This window comes from Pseudochaenichthys georgianus, chromosome 20, assembly GCF_902827115.2.
Source record: "Pseudochaenichthys georgianus chromosome 20, fPseGeo1.2, whole genome shotgun sequence".
Lineage (NCBI taxonomy): Eukaryota > Metazoa > Chordata > Actinopteri > Perciformes > Channichthyidae > Pseudochaenichthys > Pseudochaenichthys georgianus.
In genome coordinates this window covers 12489842-12512412 of record NC_047522.1, presented here as the reverse complement: position 1 = coordinate 12512412, position 22571 = coordinate 12489842, and the positions used below count along the sequence as shown (strand labels likewise).

The 22571-nt window shown below is 47.7% G+C and overlaps 1 protein-coding gene across 3 annotated transcripts in view; it reads left to right on the top strand.

Moving 5' to 3' along the window:
• dpp6a (dipeptidyl-peptidase 6a) overlaps positions 1-22571 on the top strand; it is a 488251-nt gene that overhangs the window by 251746 nt on the left and 213934 nt on the right. The window contains exon 1 of one of the 3 annotated variants that reach the window (XM_034108574.1): positions 13647-13905. The exons of the other annotated variants lie outside the window; for them this stretch is intronic. Coding sequence (XP_033964465.1) covers positions 13849-13905 — 57 coding nt within the window. The 5' untranslated portion in view covers positions 13647-13848. Of the gene's footprint in view, positions 1-13646; positions 13906-22571 lie in introns of those variants that run through there. 3 annotated transcript variants of the gene reach the window in all.

Below are 22571 nucleotides of genomic sequence, written 5' to 3'. Positions count from 1 at the left end.
TGCTGTAAAATGATGTGAAAGCATGCATACAACTATACATTTCAGATGTTGTACATACACACTAATAATACAAAGTTATTATGGCTGTGTGCACCTTGTGTGCACCTCCTAGTGGTTAAAGCACGTTATTGAATTATTGTTTTTATGTGTTATATTTGATTAAAAAAATATTAAGAGTACATACTTTCATAGGGGGAAAGTATAAATATAGAAATATTGAATATAAAAAATCAAGAAGATACTATAAGTGATCTCTACAATAAAACTGTTTAGTGCAGGATGTACACAGATATTAATAGGAGGAGGTGCAAAACAGAAAAACGGATTAACCTTTATTTAAACATTAAATATTAAATATTAAGCCTGACAAAGTAATTAACGTCTAATATATTGCTTTCCTGCAATGTTAACTATGTTGAAGCACTTATTTTAACTGATATTATACACATTAATTATACTCTTATGTATGTAGATAGAATAAGAAAGGTGCAGAATATGACAGTTTAATGGTGGAGGTACACACATATTGATAGATGTCTTCTAATGCACTGTTGAGGAACCTGTGACCCAAGTTTTTCATTCATTGCATAACTACACCGTAGTTGTGTATGATATGTCAATAAACCTTTGAAAATCTTGAAAGGGATGTGCAAAATAGCCATAATATACAGTCTTTAATTAACTATTAGTAGAGAATAACGAGTAATGAATATACTTTATTACTTGTTTCCATTCATGTCAATTGCAGATACATGTTTAGTCTTCTCAAGCACCAACTATCAAATATCTCTCCTGATTGTTGGCACTTGACAATCACCTTACCGGAATTGTACTCAGGTGTAACTAAAGTCTGATTTAAGGGTTGTTTATATTTCACATAATTAATCAGAATCTGCAAAGTAACTCAAATAAATGCAGTGGAGTAAAAATACCAGGTTAACCTCTGAATTGTAGTGGAGTAGAATTACAAAGTAGCAATGAGCTGTCATGTGGGTATACGACATTAATATAATGCTGCGCATTATGGACACAAGTAATTTTCACCCATTTATTAATTATATGTTTTACATTTGATAACACCAATATGTTTAATAATGGCAACTTCTAATTGTGGGAAAAACGAAAACGTTCAGTAGAGACGTCCCATAGAACATTTTGCGAAACACAATAGCCAGCATGTGTAGTTCTGGAGGGGTGTTCGATTCCAGTTTTGGATAGTCTGGCATGGTTTCGTTCCATTTCACACAGCTGTTTGACGCTCTGCGTAACCTTACGGGAACTGTAGTCCTAAACGATAGCTGGGGATTATGGGTAGTGTAGTGTCTTCGGCCATCCTAAACTCAGAAATGTTGACAATCGCAATGATGCTCGAAATGTCCCTTATAGGCCTACGTCTGTTTCCGGTTATTTTTATTTTGAAATTCAGTTCCTGACGGACACCAAAAAAGCCCGAGATTATGGAATTAAACCAATAAATAAAAGCAAGGATAATTGTGTGTTATTGGTGAGTAAATAACAGTGTGTTATTTTGAAAAGAATAACAAATTAGAAGGAAAAAAATATTTTAAAATACAGATTTCAGTATCCTGAGGCTCTGAGCCCCATTTATTTTCCTCACAGACGGCAACAAAAGTCCGAAATTATACGATTTAAAATAAAAGCAATAATTGTGGCTTGATATTGAGTAAGAACATGTTTTTATGAACCACACAGCTTCCGGTCTTCCACGACCCGACCGGAGAAAAAGACGTGCTGCAGCCTGCAGGCACGAAACACGTTACCAGTAGAAATACATTGCTTTTAAAATCGTGCTGTGCAACACGAAAAAAAGGGGCAAATCGTGATGGTGAACACGATTCAATAGATTAAAAATCGTGTTGGTGAACACGAAATGCCGTGAGACTGGGTTGGGCCATGACATGGGATCTTTAACCTGTTGAACCCCAAAAAACACATCATCTGCGGGAAACAGCGTCTGAGGCAGGGTGGGAATTTCACGACGGCCACGACGGCCATGGCCGTCGTTGCCCCGCACTTTGGCCGTGATGCCCTGTTTAAAAAAATGCAATTCACGGCCAAAGTGGCCTTTGTGCCCCTGTCAAAAGTAAAACAAAATGTCCTGTGGTATTGGTATTTTGACTAGCAATTTAGTTAAATTGTTTCGTTTATCAACGCTAGAACATAGCGTTTCGTGAGTCGGTTGTCGTTGTTGGGGGGGAAAGCAAACAGCTGTTTGCTGCTCGCAATGTGCTCCACAGTGCAAACAGCTGTTTGCTGCGGAGCACAGCGCGAGCAGGCTCCAGTGAGCGGGAGGGCGCTCCTTCTTCACTACAGACTATCGCGCCACCTAACCATTCGCCAAAATGTTTTTAATACGAGCGGTAACTGGCCAAGCGCCGGGCAAAAGACAATCTTCTAATAAAAGAAAGTCACCGGAGGAGTTAAAGGAGTGACAGGGAGTTGGCTGCAGTGCCGCATCCTAAAACCCTTTTATAATCTATCGATTAGATTTATGATTCGAAAATTATAAAAGTAGGGTAGACATGTGGAGATTATCCGGCTGAACAAAACAGGTTTGTTTTCCACAGACCTTATTTCCAGCTATTTTCCAAAACCCTGTGGAGAAATTCCATTGCTTTTTGTGGAGGGAACCATCAGCTACTTCCTGGTTTCAGGACGCTTCACTGCACCTCTCAATATGATGCCAGTAAAAACAAGGTCTTCGGTCGGCTCTGTACATCAATGCCGAACTATGCTGGCAGGTAAGTGAAGAGTAGACAATATAAAGGTATTGGCGAAATGTCCCACCAGTTTAAGATAATGAAGGTTCTAATCAAATCAATTACATATAGCCATTACATGTCTAACTCCTAATGACAGGAAGGCAGAAAGTGCATTATACAAATAATAATACTCATAATAATAGCAGACATTTTTTAACAATGACCACAATATCATTATTTTAATAAACCAAATATGAACAATTGAGGAAAATGAGGAAGAACTGATGATTAAAATGTTGTAGTACAAGTAGTAATGTAGTTAGTGCATAAATTATTGCAACAAATGTGTTAATTTTCTTCATTATTAGTCGATTTTTTTTTGGTGGACGAATGCTCCGGGCCAGTGGTTACAATGGTGGGGCCAGTGACAATACAATTGTACCCTTACTGTCTACCCCTGACTGACTTATGTGGTTTATGGCTGAATTTAAGGTATACGTTTAAGAAACACTATTGCTATTCAGCCGTTTGTAAAACGACTGGTGTTGACGTTAGTGCTACACTTTTCAGTCATGTTGATTGACCAGCGTAATCTAACCAAACAGCCTTTGTGTCATGTGGCCTTTGTGCCCTGTCATGTGGCCTTTGTGCCCTTAAAAAAAATGTGAATGGGACGGCCAAATGGCCTTGCCCCTAAAATGACGAAATTCCAAGCCTGGTCTGAGGGCTTCTTAATATTTAATAAACTATGAATGTTTCATATCCATGTAACGGGAAGAAACTCAGCTAACTGATGATATTAACCATTTTTAGCAAAAAAAAACGCAAGACTAACGCTGAGCCTCTGAATTAGCCCTGAGCGAAAAAATGCTAACGCTGTTAGCACAGAACTCACTCATAAAACCCTTATTACTTATCGTAAATGCAAATCCAACATATCGACTAGCATCGTGCGAATACACAGAATCGATAGGTATCTGTATCATCACTCCATGATCAAAACTCGCGACATTAGAAACAAAAACAGACATCACAACACGTGGCATTAGGTAGCAAACACGGCAATGTGTCTTACCTTTGTCGTTGTCTGCTCAAAAGTTGTCTTCAATGGCATTACAACGATAAAAACGCTGCTGAAGGTTAATCCATAGGTTAATCCAATGTGTCTGTGTCACTTTGAAATGATTTCTGATAATCCATCAGAAATAAACCTAGTTTTAAGCTTTCAGATTTCAGAGCGTAAGATGCGTGTTTATTTATATGTTTATGTATATAGCCCAATATCACAAATATTACATTTGTCTCAGTGGACTTCACAGTTTGTACCCTCTGTCCTTAGACCCTCACATCGTACAATGAAAAACTTCCGGAGAAAACGATAGTTACGGCTGTAACTACGGTCTATGAGTCCCGGATGACCGCCAGAGGCGGTGCTTTAGCACTGGATATGTCCATCGTGCGCATGCGCAGCTCGAGTACCAATAACAACAAAGTCACCTGTGACCCACGTTACACCGGCTACATCAGCCGGTGTCGACAGAGGATCTGTTCCCAGAATCTTCTCGTGAGCACACAAGAATTCTGAGTGACAGGAAACTCTGGCGGTCATCCGGGACTCATAGACCGTAGTTACAGCCGTAACTATCATTCTATTTCGTCCCTACTGACCGCCAGAGGCGGTGCTTTAGCACTGGATGACCTATACCAACCATGTCATGAAGAATCCAAGCACTTACTCACCTAGTTGGAAGCAGCGGAGCTTGGCCACTCCCAGGGGGTGAGGAGTGGCGACATTGACCCGGTAGAACCTGGAGAATGTGCCAGAAGACGCCCATGACGCCGCGGCGCAGATGGTCTCCAGGGGCACCCCTCTTAGGGCAGCCCACGATGTTGAGACGCTTCTTGTAGAGTGGCATCTGGCCCATGATGGCGGGGGGCGGCCACTGGCCCCATAGGCATATGTGATGGTATCCACCACCCAGTGGGACAGCCGCTGTTTCGAGAGAGCACGACCCTTCCTAGTGCCGCCATGGCAAACGAAGAGCTGCTCTGACTGTCGTATACAGGCCGTAGCATCAATATACGCCCTCAGGGCACGCACAGGGCACAGCAACTCAGGTGTGCCGTTCTCCTGTGGAATGTTAAAGCGTGCCAGCTGGATAGGCCGATTGGAGTGGGCTAGTGGAAGCACCTTGGGCAGGAACGCCACATTCGGCCAGAGGGTGACACCCGAGCCATCGGAGTTCCACCTCAGGCATGTACTGCTTACGGAGAGGGCATGAAGCTCTCCGACTCGCTTCCCTGAGGTTATGGCAAGCAGAAATGCTGCCTTCAGGGACAGCCATTTAAGCCCGACCTGGGCCAGGGGTTCGAAGGGAGGAGATGATAGGGCATCCAGCACTAGGGGCAGGTCCCAAGCCGGGGCCCTTGGGGTGCTAGGGGGGCGCTGCCGTAGAGCCCCTCTTAGAAAGAGGGACACCAACCTGTGGCGCCCCACTGTGGCGCCATGGACTCCGATATGTCGGGCAGAGATAGCAGCCATATACACCTTCAAAGTGGAGTGAGAACGTCCACTATCCAGAAGGGACTGCAGAAACTGTAAAATGGTGGCCACGGAGCAATGTCCCGGATTCTCAGCCTTACTCACACACCAGTGGGAGAAGAGCCTCCATTTGCACTCATACTGTGCCCGAGTGGATGGAGCTCTGGCATTCAGGATAGTTTCCCTGACAGATGCCGTGACACCGCTCAACAGTGGGTTGGGCCCTGCAGAGGCCAAACCCAGAGCTGAAGGCGGTGAGGGTTGGGATGCCAAATCTGACCCTTGAGCTGTGACAGAAGGTCCTTCCTGTCGGGGAGACGTAACGGTGGGCTGCAGCAGAGACTGCGTAGCAGTGGGAACCAGACTCTCCCCGGCCAGCGGGGGGCGACCAGAAGGAGCCTGTGCCCCTGAGTAAGGACCCTCTGAAGCGTCTGAAGTATCAGAGGCAACGGCGGGAAGGCATACAGGAGAGTGTCCGGCCAGTCGTGCGCCAGGGCATCCTGACCCAATGGGCTGGTCACCTCCATCCAGGAGAACCAGAGGGGGCAGTGCCTCGACTCTTCCGAGGCAAAGAGGTCCACCTCGGCCCTGCCGAAGAGGCTCCAAATTATCTCCACCACCTCCGGGTGAAGCCTCCACTCCCCCGGTGGAGGCTTGCGCCGTGAGAGGAAATCTGCGACCTGATTCAGGTCCCCTGGCAGAAAAACTGCCCGCATACTGGTGAGACGGGGGAGCGCCCAAGGCAAGAGGCTCTGCGAAACGCGGAGCAGCTGTGCGGACCTGGTTGATTTGGGCAACTGCGGACATGTTGTCCGAACGAACGAGCACATGCCTGCCCGCCAGTTGGGGTAAAAAGTGCATGAGTGCGAGAAACACCGCCCGAAGCTCCAGCACATTGATATGGCGTGCACCTTCCTGGGCAGACCACTGACCCTGCACGGTCCTGCCCTGCCACACCGCACCCCACCCCGAGAGACACGCATCCACAGTGACAGTCTCCCGGCGGGATGGGATGGTGCCCATGGGCACACCCATCAGAAGATAGGCCCTGTCCCTCCAGCGGGACATAGAGTGGAGGCACCGCTGAGACACCCTGACTCTCTTGTGCCTGTGCCGCTTGGCGTCCAAGTGACAGCTGTTCAGCCACATCTGCATGGGGCGCAGTGACAACAGGCCCAAGGGCACAACTGCTGAGGCAGCTGTCAGTCTGCCTAAGAGCCGGAGGAACTGTATGTAAGGCACCCTCTTGCCCAGTCTGAAGATGCGAAGATGGTGGGAAATGTCGTCCACACGACGAGGTGTCAAGTAGGCCCTCATGGTGACGGAATCTAGGACCATCCCCAGATAAGTGACCTGCTGGGAAGGGTCCATGCAACTCTTCCCGGTGTTCACTGTCAGGCCCAACCGGGCTACGTGGGATGAGAGGCGCGCCGTATCCTGGGCCCTTTGGGCCCGGGACGGCGCGCAAACCAGCCAGTCGTCCAGGTATGGCAGGACCTTCATGCCCTGTGCCTGCAGGGGAGCGAGCGCTGCCGCAACAACCCTGGTGAACACCCTTGGAGAGAGGGAGAGACCAAAGGGAAGCACCCGGAACTGATAATGTCGGCCCTGAAAGGCGAACCTCAAGAACTTCCGGTGATGGGATGCAATTGGCATGTGGAAGTAGGCGTCCCTCAAGTCCACGGTTGTGAACCACTCCCCCTGTGTGACAACACGAAGGGTGTCTGCTGTGGTTAGCATATGGAAGGGTAGTACCCTCAGGAATCTGTTGATTCCTCTGAGGTCCAGAACTGGACGGAATCCGCCAACTTTCTTGCTCACAAGAAAGTACGCCGAGTAGAACCCCCCGCCCTGACGCAGGGGGGTTCGATTGCGCCCTTGGCCAAGAGGACGGACAACTCTTGGGCTAGAGCTAAGGCCTTCGCCGGGTCCTTGACAACTGTCATTCTGACCCGGCCGAAGGCTAGGGGCCGGCGTCGGAACTGCAATTCGTAGCCCTGGGTTAGTGTGGAAACCACCCAAGGGTCGGAAATACAGGCAGCCCAGTAGCTGAGCTGCTGCTGGGAAAAACAGCCGACGACCGGCCCCGGGACATCAGGGCCTATCCCCCCGGCCCCTGAAGCCCCTTGGGGGGCGCCGGTAAGGCCCTGGAAGCCAGGCGACCTGGGGCACGAAAGTCATTGGCCGGTTGAGTGGGCCGCTGGGAACTCTGCCGACCACCCCAGTAAGCCGGTGGCTGAGTGCAGCTGCTAGAGCGGCCCCTGGGCCTGCCGGGAGTGGCCGCGGGTCTGCGAAGACCCGAGAGCTGCTGCCTGGTCTGCCTCGCTTGGGCAGCGCGCTCCAGCGTCTCCAGGGCAGCTGACCCAAACAGCTCCCCTGGCTCGACTGGCACGCTACGGAGGACTCTCCTACATGTCTCCGTTAGTGGTGACTGGGCCAGCCAAACCTGGCGACGAGTCTGTACCAGAAAAGACATAACTCATCCCAATTCCCTAGTCATTAGGGCAAAGGCCTGCAGTGATGCATCACTGAGGCCCAGCAAAGAAGGCTCGGCCGGAGCCTGCTGCAGCGAGGCGGAGACGGCCAGCATTAGATGGGAGAGGGAGTTCCCGATACGACCCATGCGTGCCGCTGCGTCGTAGGCCCTACAGAGCAGCCCATCCGTGACCCTGCACTGAGGCTGAGGGCACCTGACCTCAGGCCTTAAAGCCTCGTCAGGAGCCAGAATCAGGGAGGCGATGGCAGGCTCAATGGGTGGCATGCCACCCAGCCCCACCCTCGCCGGGTCCTGCATGGCAGCCAAGGTCCGGGCATCAGAGCCAGTGCGGCAAAGGGCCCTGGTGTCCCTCCAGCATGTCTGGAGCTCCCTCAGGTACTCCTCTGAAGGAGGAACGGTGAGGGGGACAGGGGCTGGGTTACGCCTGAAGAAGGCACTAGCCGGAGCCAAGTTGGCCTGCGGAACCGGAATCTGCAGGTGCGCCAAGGCCGTACGAATGATGGCCGCTATGGAGCCGTCCTCCCCGCCCTGCAGAGACCCCTGAGCAGAGGAGAGGGAAAACTCCTCGAGCGGGACCTCGTCCTCCGTCTCTTCATTGAAGAGGTTAGCCAAAGCCGCTAGTGACAAGGCATCCTCATACAGAGGTGCGGCAACTGAAGGAGGGGAGGCAACCGAAGGAGGGGCAGCAACCGAAGGAGGGGCAGGCGGCACACTAGCAGCCCCTATACCGGGCCCTGGCTGAAGGGCCACAAGGAGCGACTTCATCGTGTCCATGTCGGTAGCTAGCTGATCCACTTTAGAGGACAGCCTGTTCCTAGTCCTCCTATTGGGGGGTGCACCCATGGCCATCGCTCCCTCAAGTCGTCAGGGACGGTCGAACTGATCTGGGGGAGGATGTGACCAAGAGAGGTGTACGTTGGCTGCCGCCAGACGTTCCACCTCAGTGATTCTAGCCACTCTGAGTGCCCGGGGCATGCAGCTACAGTTCATGCAGGCCCCTACCGTGAGAGCTTCCCTTAGATGCTCGAGGCCGAGGCAAGAGGGGCAACGGTCGTGGCCGTCCTCGGGCTCAAGAGAAGCCATACAGGCGCTACATGAATGAGCCATTCTGTAGGTAGCCAGATGCAGAGAAGCCGGGAGCGGGTGCGGGAACACAGCCTTCACCAGCTACCTGCCCTTCACTGGCTGAGCTCGAGGCGAGTGCCAGATGCAGCGTAACCGGGAGCGGGTGCGGGAACACAGCCTTCACCAGCTACCTGCTTAACCGAAAACACAAGGCAGTTTAGCGTCTACCAGGAGCGGGGGCGAGAACACTGCCTTCACTGGTTAATTTACAGACGAATGCCAGATGCAGCGTAACCGGGAGCGGGTGCGGGAACACAGCCTTCACCAGCTACCTGCTTAACAGAAAAAACCAGGCCGTTTAGCGCCTACCAGGAGCGGGGGCGAGAACACTGCCTTCACTGGTTAAATTGAAGACGAACGCCAGATGCAGCGTAACCGGGAGCGGGTGCGGGAACACAGCCTTCACCAGCTACCTGTTTAACAGGATAAACAAGGCAGTTTAGCGTCTACCAGGAGCGGGGGCGAGAACACTGCCTTCACTGGTTAAATTAAAGGCGAATTCCAGATGTAGTGTAACCGGGAGCGGGTGCGGGAACCCATCCTTCACCAGCTACCTGCTAAAGAAAAAACAGCACGGGACACTCCGGTGCTTAACCCGGCGTCAGCCGAGTGGCTGCAGCCGCTACTGCTAACTAGCCAACAAGTACAGCTCAATGCTAATGAAGTTTAGCTCAATGCTAATGAAGTTTAGCTCAATGCTAATGAAGTTTGGCCCAACGCCGCGGCCAAAACAAGTACAAAAGCACAGCAAGGGCAACTCCTGGGAGAGGGAGCGAGAACACCTCCGTCACCAAAAGACTCAAGCCCAAAGCAAACAGACAGAAATCAGGACAACTAGGCTGGGAGAGGGAGCCGACACCAACCTGTCCGAACGAAGTCTCTGCGCAGCCCGCCACAGCTCCTGGAGGACGGGTAATCCCGCGGCCCCGACTGGATGAGTCGCGAAGCTACACGCAGCCAGCTGTTTGCAGAGAATCCTTGACAAATGTTCCAAACGAACGAACGCTGTAGGCTACAAAAAATGTAGCCAAGGTACTCTCGTGCAGCGAGAAGATGAAAAGGAACAGATCCTCTGTTGACACCGGCTGATGTAGCCGGTGTCACGTGGGTCACAGGTGACTTTGTTGTTATTGGTACTCGAGCTGCGCATGTGCGCGATGGACATATCCAGTGCTAAAGCACCACCTCTGGCGGTCAGTAGGGACGAAATAGAACCCACAGTTTAAAGGTGAAAATGGGAGAAACCTCAGGGAGAGCAACAGAGGAGGGATCCCTCTCCCAGGACGGACAGACGTGCAATAGATGCCGTGTGTAAATTGAAAAGATAATACATTTGCAACATAGGTAGTCCAAATGTTTGGAAATGCATGTGTCTATAATAATAAGATGAATCCACAAGGATATTCATCCAGGACTCATGATCCAGGACCACAGCAACAGGCACAGCCACGACTCAAGATTAGAAAATATGTTTATTTTGTAATTTCCAATTAACCTCAGAGTCAACCAAAGGGCCGTCTGTGGCCCGGGGGCGTACAATGCCCAGGTCTGACATAGAGGGTACATTCAAAGTAGTACATTCACTGACATGAATGACATGGATATGGCGCCACCTGGTGTCATGTTTACAATGCAGATTATTGACATTAGGGCCCTTTCTCATTTCTCTAACTCCCCTCCTCGACTCCTGTCCTCGATACTTAGTCCCGCCCACAGGAGATGCGAGCGGAGGAGCCGAGGAGGGTAACCGAGGAGAGAGGAGGGGAAGCAGCAGGCGGTTAGAGAAATGAGAACTCCTCTCCTCTGAGCGGTCATTTTAAAGAGACGTCCATTAATGATGACAGGAGGCACAGCAGCCCTCTGTCTGATGGACAGATGTGTTCATGACTAATATATTTACTTTTAATTAATTGACAGTGCGGTATAATGAGACAATAACAGGCTACAGATGCGGACACACACACACATATATATATATATGTATATATTTATATAAATATATACAATTTCTGAATCAAACAGAGCACTCTCATAATAACGTAACACTATCAGAGACTGGATATATCTCCCCCCCCCCCCTCTCTGGTCGCTACAATGAGGAAAATAAATGATGGGCCAAAAGTTTTATTTACAAGTAATAAAAGTAAGCAGAGGACACCAAACCAACTGAGACATGTCTGTCCGCTGCATCTACGCACACACTGTACCACACACACCTACACCACACACGCACTACAGTTCCTAAAACAGGCTACAGCCGTTGTGTATTTTATTATGTGAAGCACTAAATGGTTTTAGAAAAATATCGACTCTTTGTTTGTAGATATCTACTAAACTAAAGCAAATAAAAAGAGTAGGCCTGTTATACTGAGTGATATATATTATACACACTGCTCTGCTTTCTGCACGGACCTCGCAGCTGTTCTCACTGTAAACATGCGTCGCGATGAAAGCAGTTAATAAAATAATATCCAGGGGACGCATGCATGCAGAGCTGTCATTGGCTGAGATAAGTCCGGCTGTGCGTCACGACTCTTTGAAACATCTCTGTTCCCGGAAATGCATCCACGAAGGAGCCGTGGAGGACCCATAAGTGTATCCTCGGTTATAGCTCCTCCAGAGAGCCTGCTCGATCCTCGGTCCTTGAAGTGCATTTAGAGAAATGAGATGTCCTTCAACATGGCGCACTGAAATTCATTTCCGGGTCACTACCAGAGGACCGAGGAGTCGAGGAGGGGGATTTGATGAAATGAGAAAGGGCCTCGGTCTGGCAATACAGTCAATCATTATCCTGGTGATTATTTCGCAGATAAACCTAAGCCTCATCCCAATACCCCTCCTCGACTCCTCCTTTCCCTCACTCGCGTCCCTTCCTTGCATCTTAGCTCCGCCTCCGTAAGATGCGAGCGAGAGACACGAGGAGGTGACGTGAGGACAGAGGAGTCCTCAGGTATTAATTGGGATGTCCTCGTTCACTCAAACGTCACTCTTAAACGATGTCTCTTAATGATGACATGTGCACAGCGGTATCCCCTCTCATCGGGCTTAACTGAATAACCCTTTAGAACCGGCCCATTTCTGGTTAAATATTTATTTAAATTAATGAATCTTTCTCTTGTTAGTCAAGGAATTCAATGTATGATGGTTGGTCCGGCATTTGTGTTCCGTTTTGGTGTAAAATGTAGCCGACATTTAAATACAAATATAATTATAGTAATGTGAAAGCCTTTTAGAAATGAATTGCACATAATAATTCCCACGGAGCTGTGAGCATTATACATTTATGTGACGCTTTTCCACTCATCTTCCAGTTGTCGGTTTTCCTCTGTTGAAATCGACCAGCTGTGAAGGTGGGGGCGGGGGTTTTATACACGAGTAGTGAAAACACTTCCGCGTAGTCTGCTCGCGTGAATCCTCCCTTTCGTCTCCTCCCGCACCCCTCCTCCCTCACCCCTCCTCCCTCACCCCTCCTCGGTGTGCATTTTAGCTATTGGGACGTCCTTCGGCGTGTCTTGATCGATTTCCGGGTCAAGTCCCGGAGGAGGGGAAGAGAGGAGTCGAGGAGGGGTATTGGGATGAGGCTCTAGTAACCCCACCCCCTTTAAAAAAACGGCTCTTTTGAACGGCTCCTTAGGCGCATTCACACCGCAGTACTTTTCCCACAAAGGTTGATGAGAACTAAGTACAGATCGCGTTCACACCGGAATAAGTCCCTGGGGGTGGATTAGGCAAATGAAGTCGCTGACGTCACTTATTCTTCTTCTGCTTTGGGTTTACTGGCAGGCCGCAAACCACTTCACGGCGTATACTGCCGCCCAAAGTCCCCGGTCGGAAGTCGAGTTGGGGATTAGCTTCCGAGTAAATCACCAGAACGCCGACACCTCCTCATCTCCACCGCTCCCATGTTTTATTTTGTGTTGCCATAAGTTAGTCTCTCTGCGTTTCTGCGCTGGGCTAATGCTAATAATGCTAATGCGAGGATAATAAAATGGCGGCTTCACGAAACTTTTGGGGAGTTTTACCGGGCGTGGTTTGCATTCCGCCCAGCCAATCAGACATAGGAACCTTTTTCTCCCACGAAAGTCCCTGCTCTTTAGCAGGGACTGAAAAGGGGGTAAAAAGGTTCTCATGAACTAATTTTAGTACCGGCTCTTTTTGGTGTGAACGCGACAAGAGAGTACTCATGAACTAAGTTCTCATGAACCTTTGTGGGAAAAGTACTGCGGTGTGAATGCGCCTTTTGAAAGGAACGGAGCGATCCGGCTCCCTTCAAAGAGCTATAATTCCCATCACTAAACCCATCATCCAAGGGTGGTTTTCACTAAAGTAAAACATGTTTTTTGGACGGACACTATAATTAAAAATGTTTTACTATGTTTAATCTGAATTTTCTTTAAAATAAAAAACATCTATATTGATTCTGACTTTTCTACATCCAACTCACAGGTTTATCATTACTTTGAGAAAAAATATTATTAATGTCCCCCTTTTAGACGTGTAGTTATGGTCATTTGTTCTGGAAATGTCATTTTCGAGCCTGAGACCTGAAAAACAGGTTTGGGGCTTAACAGGTTAAAGTGCATTTTTAATTGATATCCACCCAATTTGCAACACCTAGCCCCCCTTGGCCAAGCGTGTGTGAGTGAGTGAGTGACGTATTTGTGTGTGCGCGCGCTTGTGTAATATTGAATCTCTCTATCTCTCTCCCTCTCTCTCTGATGTGTCCTCCCCTCCTCTTCTCATTCGTTTCCACTGAAAATATTTTTGCGTTTTCCTATCTTGAGCAGCGCGTCCTTCCACCACATGTTTTTTCACACCTTGACCGCATCCTGTAGGTGCCGTGAATAAACAGTCTTCTTCTCGTGCCTGCCGGTTCTCTGCCGCACCAGTGTTTCTTTCCGTATTTGCATTTTTGTTCTCTCCTGCCGGTGAAACACTTTTTCCCCCTGCTGTAGGAAATCATGACCACGGCTAAGGAAGGCAATGTAACGTCGAAATCGGTTCAGCAGCAAGAACAGGTACCCATGAGCTCTGCTCTCACTCACTTTGCTCTCGCATATTAATATCAACAGTGTCGCCATGCTTTGGTTGGCCAACACGTTATAGTACTATTAGCATGCCGTCCTGCGGGGTCTCTTTTCTGACCGCTTGTTCTGGTGTGTTGAAGAAAACATAGTAATTTGGAACGCTCGTAATAACCGTTTGCACTCCGAGTCAATATGAAGTGAGCAGCTGACGTGCTGTCATTTAATCACGACTGGAGGATTTTACAGCCTCCCGCTTGTGATAATCATCATTAAAACGCAGTCATCATTATTCCGAGGTCATTATTTAGTCAATTTAGAAACGGGAGACAATGAGCTGTTTGTGTTTTCCGTTACATCCAGTGCGCTTCACCTTGCAGTAGGACACGCAAATCAGCTCAATTAGCCTAACTTGGGATCGTGCATAGGCCTGCAAATATTGCATTTATATTAACAGTTTAACAGTGTAAAGTCCTCTTGCTTTGTACATATGCAATACAATGATTTTAAAACAGTGTGTGTATTTCAGTGGTGCAGGGTGGCTTTGCTCTGTTTTCTTTACAACCTCCATCAGTCACTGATCATGGATCATCTGTTGACCCACCTCCACAGAGGGGCAATGGCATCACATCATTGTATTAGTATCAATGTATATCATTTTTTTTTACGAGTGGTAAAATATCACTCATTTTGTTGTTCTGTAATGCCAGGGATGACACATAATACACCTCCTGCAGCAGGAGCCAGTGAATTTGAACAATGGTGCAGCTTTGCATTGACAGAATTGTATAAGCAAGGATATATTTAAAAATGTGTGCATTAGAATACATTAATTTACCTCTTTCACCTATGTTTATTTTACAAAAACACCTATGTAGATCTTATGGCAATATACCCAATCACTCTCTTTTTACATCATTACCTCAAATGAAATGCTCTGCTAGATATGATATGTAAATATACCATTTCATTTTGTAATATAACATGTTATAACCTTGAACCTGACAACACATACAAAAGCATTTTTATGTGCGTGAATAAGTGGGGTCCCCTCTTATCCTGTTGATAGTCTGTTGCTTACTCTTAAATGAAAGAATACGGTTTTTTTTGGTCAAGTTTCCTTGGTTTGAGCCAATCTATTACCACAGACTGGAACTGAAGAAGGCAACCGTCACTGCTAGCTAGCCACCTTTCTGAAGATGACAGAAAAGGTGAGAGGACACTCAGCTTTATCCTGCCGACATACAACGTTCTCCCTCTGTGATTTAGCTGTAGACTATCAGCCTGCACTCTGAGGCAGCCACAGGTCCACCAGTATCAGCATGAATGTTATGCTTGTTTGTAGGCACAAATATCAGCTTAAGCACTTGATGGTAAACCTTTTTGTCATTCTTCGAGAACAAATTTAAAAACATTTGCTGGTTGCAGCTTTATAAATGTAAATGAGTGCTAGATTTTCAAGAATGCTGGTTGGCCAAAACAGGCAATTTGGAGACACTACTTTGATCTCCAAAAGTGTTTTACTATTTTCTGACATTTTGTAGACTGAAAAAGGGCTTCAATTGATGATTATTTTCACAAGCAGTAATAGTATGGTTAATTATAAAACATAATTCAAAAAATGGTTTTGTTGCAGTCCTAATATTATGTTCCGTAATTAAAGCAATGTTTTCATATTATTAAAGTAGTAGTATACAATTCGAAAGCACTATTGTTAGCTTCAGTGACTTCCTTTTTTGTAATTACTGACTAGATTCAAGACCTGGTGATGCTGCAACAAATATTAAATGGTGACAGTCAGTGGATTTACCTCAGGCGTGAAGCTCCAGCATACTGAAAAAATAGCTTCAAGCATATCTGGTTTTAAAATCTGCATCAATGTAAGACAGACATGCATGCATGCGCACACACACACACACACACACACACACACACACACACACACACACACACACACACACACACACACACACACACACACACACACACACACACACACACACACACACACACACACACACACACACACACACACACACACACACACACACACACACACACACACACACACACACACACACACACACACACAGGAATACACATTACAACGACACACACACAAACATACATGCCGCTGTGATTACGTGAGGTCCTGTTGTGGCCTCCTGATTGATGGTTTGCTGCCCAGGCTTATGGTCCGGTGACAGAGGACAGAGATAGCAACAGCTCTCCAGTAATCAGCTAGCTTCAGCACAGAGAGTGGAGATTGAGTCACACCTCTAACACACATTACTGCAACAGGGTAGTGGTTCTCAAGGTGTGAAAGGTTGAAACCTGGTAAGGTGGAGTCATGTTCTTACAATGGAGGCAATACATTGTGGACTAAATTAAGTCTAAAGTAGCACTTTTTTGTCAAAATACGCTCATCTTTGACTTATTACATTGACTGCAGAAACACAGAGGATTGTGTTTTCTGCTGTGAGAAATGTGTTGATGTCCAATTAAACTGGCATTACAAATGTTTCAAGTAAGATTTATTTGTTACTTCCCACAGCCAGATTGAGCTTTAAAGCATATCATAGCACCTAACATTCAATGAGGAACATTTCTGTGGAAATGCCTCTCTGTATAGAGACCTTTAATCTGTGATACTTAGGAAGATCATGCATCGGGTAATGCATGCAAAAGTGTGAATTTCGAATACTGTGAGTCCAGCTGAAAGGCAAGCTCTGTCCTGTTAAAGTTGATTAAGCAGCTCATGGTAGTAGAGCAGTAAAGGATTTCAGGAGAGTTACAAAACCTTACATCAGGACATCAGCTTGAGTAACAGCTGAGCGGAGCTGCCTCTGGGTGTTCCTAAAGAGAATAGGGCCAAAGAAGGAAATGACAAGCCACATCACGGGTAGGATGGTTGGTCTTACTCACTTTGTAGCGTTTTCTATTCTCTTTGTTATTCATGAGTGTGCCTAGACTCTTTGCTGGCTGGTGATTAAAGGTATCTTGCATCATGATATTGTACTTACAGCACATGGCACAAGGTTGTCTAGGCTGTATAGGAAAAAAAGTTAAAGAGAAAAGGGTTAAGAGATTGACTTCTTACTTATTCAGTGCCTATTTTTTTATGATCTTAAGTTTCTTGTAAGATGCTGTGATGCCTAAGTAACCTCAATGTAACTACATCTTAAATCCAATAGGTGAGGTTTGTGAGGATGTGCTCAAATATTGATAAAATGTTATTTATTTGAAGCAGAGCCTGTCTGCTATGAGCTGATAAATGAAATGAAAGCATAACATCTGAAGATGCTCACTGGAAAGTCAACATATTGACTGGAGGAAAAAACCAGCTGGTAACATTTACTGTTAAGATGGTGGCAGTTTAAAATATTGTCAAAATTATGATATTTGTGTTACGGTTGAGTGAAGGAAGCAGGACCCAAATGCAGATAACTCTGATTAACCTTTATTTCAAGGATAATGAAAATAACATGGACAAAACAGAACACTCACCGGTGAACTCAGTCACAAACAAAAGACGAACCAACACTGAACACAGGCAGAGACAAGACTAAATACAGGGAGGGGTAATCACAGGACGAGAAACAGCTGGGCAGGGGAGGAGGGCCACAAGGGCCACAAGGGCCACAGGTGAACACAATTAGACACACCAGAGAAACTAACGACAGTGAGGAAAAACACAGGAGAGGCTTCTCAATACTCAAATGTCCCCTCCTCGACTCCTCGGTCCTCCGGGAGTGACCCGGAAATGAATTTCAGCGCGCCATTTTGAAGGACGTCTCATTTCTCTAAATGCACACCGAGGATCGAGCATCGAGGAGGCTCTCTGGAGGAGCTATAACCGAGGATACACTGATGGTTCCTCCACGGCTCCTCCGCGGATGCATTTCCGGGAACGGTGGAGGCGTGACGCACGGCCGGACTTATCTCAGCCAATGACAGCTCTGCATGCATCCCCTGGATATTATTTTAGAAACTGCTTTCATCGCGTCGTGATATTTCCAGAGAGAACAGCTGTGAGGTCCGTGCAGAAAGCAGAGCAGTGTGTAGAATGTATATCACTCAGTATAACAGGCCTACTCTCTTTATTTGCTTTAGTTTAGTAGATATCTACAAACAAAGAGTCAATATTTTTCTAAAACAATTTAGTGCTTCACATAATAAAATACACAACGGCTGTAGCCTGATTATATGCTTTAGGAGCTGTAGGTGTGTGTGGTACAGTGTGTAGGTGTGTGTGTGGTACAGTGTGTGCGTAGATGCGGCGGATAGCTGGGTCTCAGTTGGTTTGGTGTCCTTACTTTTAATACTTGTAAATACAACTTTTGGCCCGTAATTTCAATTCCCCATTTCAGCGACCAGAGAGAGGGGGGGGATATATCCAGTCTCTGATTGTGTTACGTTATTATGAGAGTGCTCTCATACTTTAAATTGCATATATTTATATACATATATTTGTGTGTGTGTGTCCGCATCTGTAGCCTGGTATTGTCTCATTATACCGCACTTTCAATGAATTCAAAGTAAATATGTGGGGGAACAATGTTCAGCTGATCTAACAGAGATTATAAAATATGACAAAACACTCGACAGCTGATGCAGCTGTTGCAACGTAATAATGAACGGACGTCGCTTTAATATGACCGCTCAGAGGAGAGGAGTTCTCATTTCTTTAAACGTCTGCTGCTTCCCCTCCTCTCTCCTCGGTTCCCCTCCTCGGTCCTCCGCTCGCATCTCCTGTGGGCGGGACTAAGTCTCGAGGAGGGGAGTCGAGGAGGGGAGTCGAGGAGGGGAAATTTAAGAATTGAGAATCTTCTAGGGAGAGCACGATATTGAGTTTTTGAAACCGATACCGATAACTTCCTGCTTCTCAAGACCGATACCGATAATAAAAAAAGATTTACGCCACTAATTATTTTAACGCGATTAACGCATGTGTATTTTTTTTCTTTGGCTGCCCCGTAGTTTCAGAGCGCATCGAGTTTAAAATACCATCTACAAGCTGATGCTGACAGCCCCGCTCCTGTCGCCCGCTTGTGGCAGACCACACTTCCACGCTCACCGGCAGGCACCGACTTGCCATCTGGAGGACCGGGAGGGTCAGCACACTCTGCATGGATAGTGCACAACATGATTGCAGCGTCCAGGCAGCTCCGGTTCGAGCATATGCCTTGAGTTGCACATAGCTCCAACGCACACACACACACACACACACACACACACACACACACACACACACACACACACACACACACACAAAACTAGGGCCACCAGGGTGGGTGGAGGTGGTCTTCGTCCCTCCATGGTCTCTGCCTTGCCCCCGGGCCGTCCGCCCGACAGAACAGGACAAAGGGTTGGCAGGACCCCCGGCAGAAGAGTTGTCGGCGGGACCCCCAGAGGCACAGGACACAGGGTTGGCAGGACCCCCGGCAGAAGAGTAGTCGGCGGGACCTCCAACGGCGCAGGACATAAGATTGGCAGGGCCCCCGGCAGAGGAGTAGTCGGCAGGACCTCCAACGGGACAGGACATAGGGTTGGCAGGACCCCCGGCAGGAGAGTAGTCGGCGGGACCTCCAACGGGACAGGACATGGAGTTGGCAGGACCCCCGGCAGGAGAGCAGTTGGCGGGACCTTCAACGGCACAGGACACAGGGTTGGCAGGCCCCCGGCAGAAGAGTAGTCGGCGGGGCCTCCAACGGCACAGGACACAGGGTTGGCAGGACCCCCGGCAGAAGAGTAGTCGGTGGGACCCCCAACGGGACAGGACATGGAGTTGGCAGAACCCCCGGAAGGAGAGCAGTCGGCGGGATCCCCAACGGGACAGAATATGGAGTTGACAGGACCCCCAGCGGAACCTCCAATGGCACTTGAGTAGGGACTTGAGTGAGGACTTGAGAGAGGGTTTGAGAGGGAACTCGAGAGGAAACTTGAGAGGGAACTTGAACGGAGACTCGAGAGGAGACTTGAGAGGGAACTTGAACGGTGACTTGAGAGGGGACTCGAGAGGGGACTCGAGAGTTGACTCGAGAGGAGACTCGATAGGGAACTCGAGAGGAGACTCGAGAGAGGGCTTGAGAGGGAACTTGAGAGAGAACTTGAGAGAGGGCTTGAAGGGAACTTGAGAGAGAACTGGAGAGGTGACTGGAGAGGGGACTCGAGAGGGGACTCGAGAGAGAACTCGAGAGGAGACTCTCTCTCGAGAGAGAGGGCTTGAGAGGGAACTTGAGAGAGAACTCAAGAGGTGACTCGAGAGGGAACTCGAGAGGAGACCTGAGAGGGAACCTGAGAGGAGACCTGAGAAGGAACTCAAGAGGGGACTTGAGAGGAGACTCGAGAAGAGAATCGAGAGGGGACCTGAGAGGGGACTCGAGAGGAGACTCGAGAGGAAATTTGAGAGGAGACTCGAGAGGGGACTAGAGAGGAAACTTGAGGACTTTTGTCAGTCGGTACGCCGACAGGACACGGGGAGCTGGGGTTGGCCGGAACGCCGACAGGACACGAGGGGCTGGAGTGGGCCGAACCACAGACATGACACGGGGAGCTGGCGTCGGCCGGAGAGCCAACAGGACATGGGGAGCTGGCGTCGGCCGGAGAGCCAGTACTGGAGCCGAAACCATGGCTGCTGGGGCCAGAACTGGGGCTGGAACCATGGCTGATGGGGCCAGAACTGGGGCTGGAACCATGGCTGTGTGGGCCGGTTCTGGAGCCGGAACCATGGCTGATGGGGCCAGAACTGGGGCTGGAACCATGGCTGCTGGGGCCGGTGCTGGAGCCAGAAACATGGCTGCAGGGTCCGGTGCTGGAGCCGGAAACATGGCTGCATTGGCCGGTGCTGGTAGCCTGGACCGGGGTCTCCTTCTCTTGGGAGCCTTTTGGAGGCTCCGTGGACCTCCAAAAGCCAGACGAGACCCATCAAAAGCGTTCTCGAAAGAAGCTATGTTGGGAACTGTGGCAGGCAGGGGGTTAGCATGCCTGGGGCTAGCAGGCCGGTAAACGCATGTCTGGAGGAAATCCATAATCCAGCCAGGTAAGAACTTCACTAACCCTGGTTTATCTGTTGCCCTCTGGTACACCTCTGCCAGGGCAGCCCTCTTTTGCTCCACACTGGTTGCTCCTCTCCATTCACCATAGCTGCAAGCCAGCAAGTAGGTAAATGAATATAACTCCACTTCAAATGGATCATCTGCTGGGTCCATATGTGGTTGGTTCGTACTGTTACGGTTGAGTGAAGGAAGCAGGACCCACATGGAGATAACTCTGATTAACCTTTATTTCAAGCATAATGAAAATAACTTGGACAAAACAGAACACTCACCGGTGAACTCAGTCACAAACAAAAGACGAACTCACACTGAACACAGGAAGAGACAAGACTAAATACAGGGAGGGGTAATCCCAGGACGAGAAACGGCCGGGCAGGGGAGGAGAAACACAAGGGCCACAGGTGAACACAATCAGACAATTAGACACACCAGGGAAACTAACGACAGGGAGGAAAAACACAGGGAGAGGGACCAGACATTACACAAGGAGGAAAACAAGACAGGGAGAACCGAACAGCAAAATAAACCCAAACATACAAAACTACAAACGTGACATAACATGAGAATCGTGACAATTTGGCGATTACATGTTTGTGCCTTTTTGTCTATGAAGTAACACGCAAAACAGTGGGAAGACTAAGAATGTTCTACGTTGCATCTGTGATGGGTTTTTCGTTTTTGAATGACATTTTTTTACCATACAGCATTCATGGCGGTTCAGTGCCACAGAGTTTCCTTTTTGGTGCACTTTGCATTTGTGACTGATGGTTCAGAGGTGCCACTCGTCATCAGCTTGTCTAATTTCATTAATGTATACTCACCTCCTTTTTACAAGACTATTCACTGGTAATGTTATATTGGTCCATGGTGAAAATCACCCAAACGTTTTGCCAATTCAGCTGTCAATGTCATATACTGTATGTCAGCTAGTAAGTTTATAATAGGATGGTCAGAAATGTGATCAGTGTATGCAGATTTGTTCTGCTTGTGTAAGATTTGTAAAGGCCGGCTCACAAATATGAAATGGCTAACATTTTGGGCAAATGCGATTAATTTAAATGGAATGACAGTGATTAGTAGATTCACTCCTGAAGACAAAGTTCAGTGAATAGCAAATCCACATAAATGTTTTACTTAAAGTTCAATTTTGGTCAACTCTAAAGCTGTGTTGAACCTACCACGTACTTTTACTAAACCTCCCCCGCAGAAAATGAATGGTTTGCAGGCAGTTATTTGACAGTAATTGATGGCATTTAATTGCTAATGTCTTTTAAATAAAAATATGTGAAAGCATTTATAAGCAGATTGCTAGCTTGGAGATGATTATTTCATATTTTTATTACGTATAACCCAAAGAAAAAATGCCAGGAAAAGCTAATGGCCCAATAGAGACAAAATAGAGGGCTCAAGTGGCTGACTAGCACTAAATGTTCCCAGGTGGTTAACTTGTCAGCGTTAGGGGTGTAACGGTTCACAAACATTTCGGTTCGGTACGTACCTCGGTTTTTAGGTCACGGTTCGGTATGTTTTCGGTACAGCAGAACAAATTATCACAAAACATAAAATATTTGTTGGGTTTTTTAAATTATTATTAAACTGTGA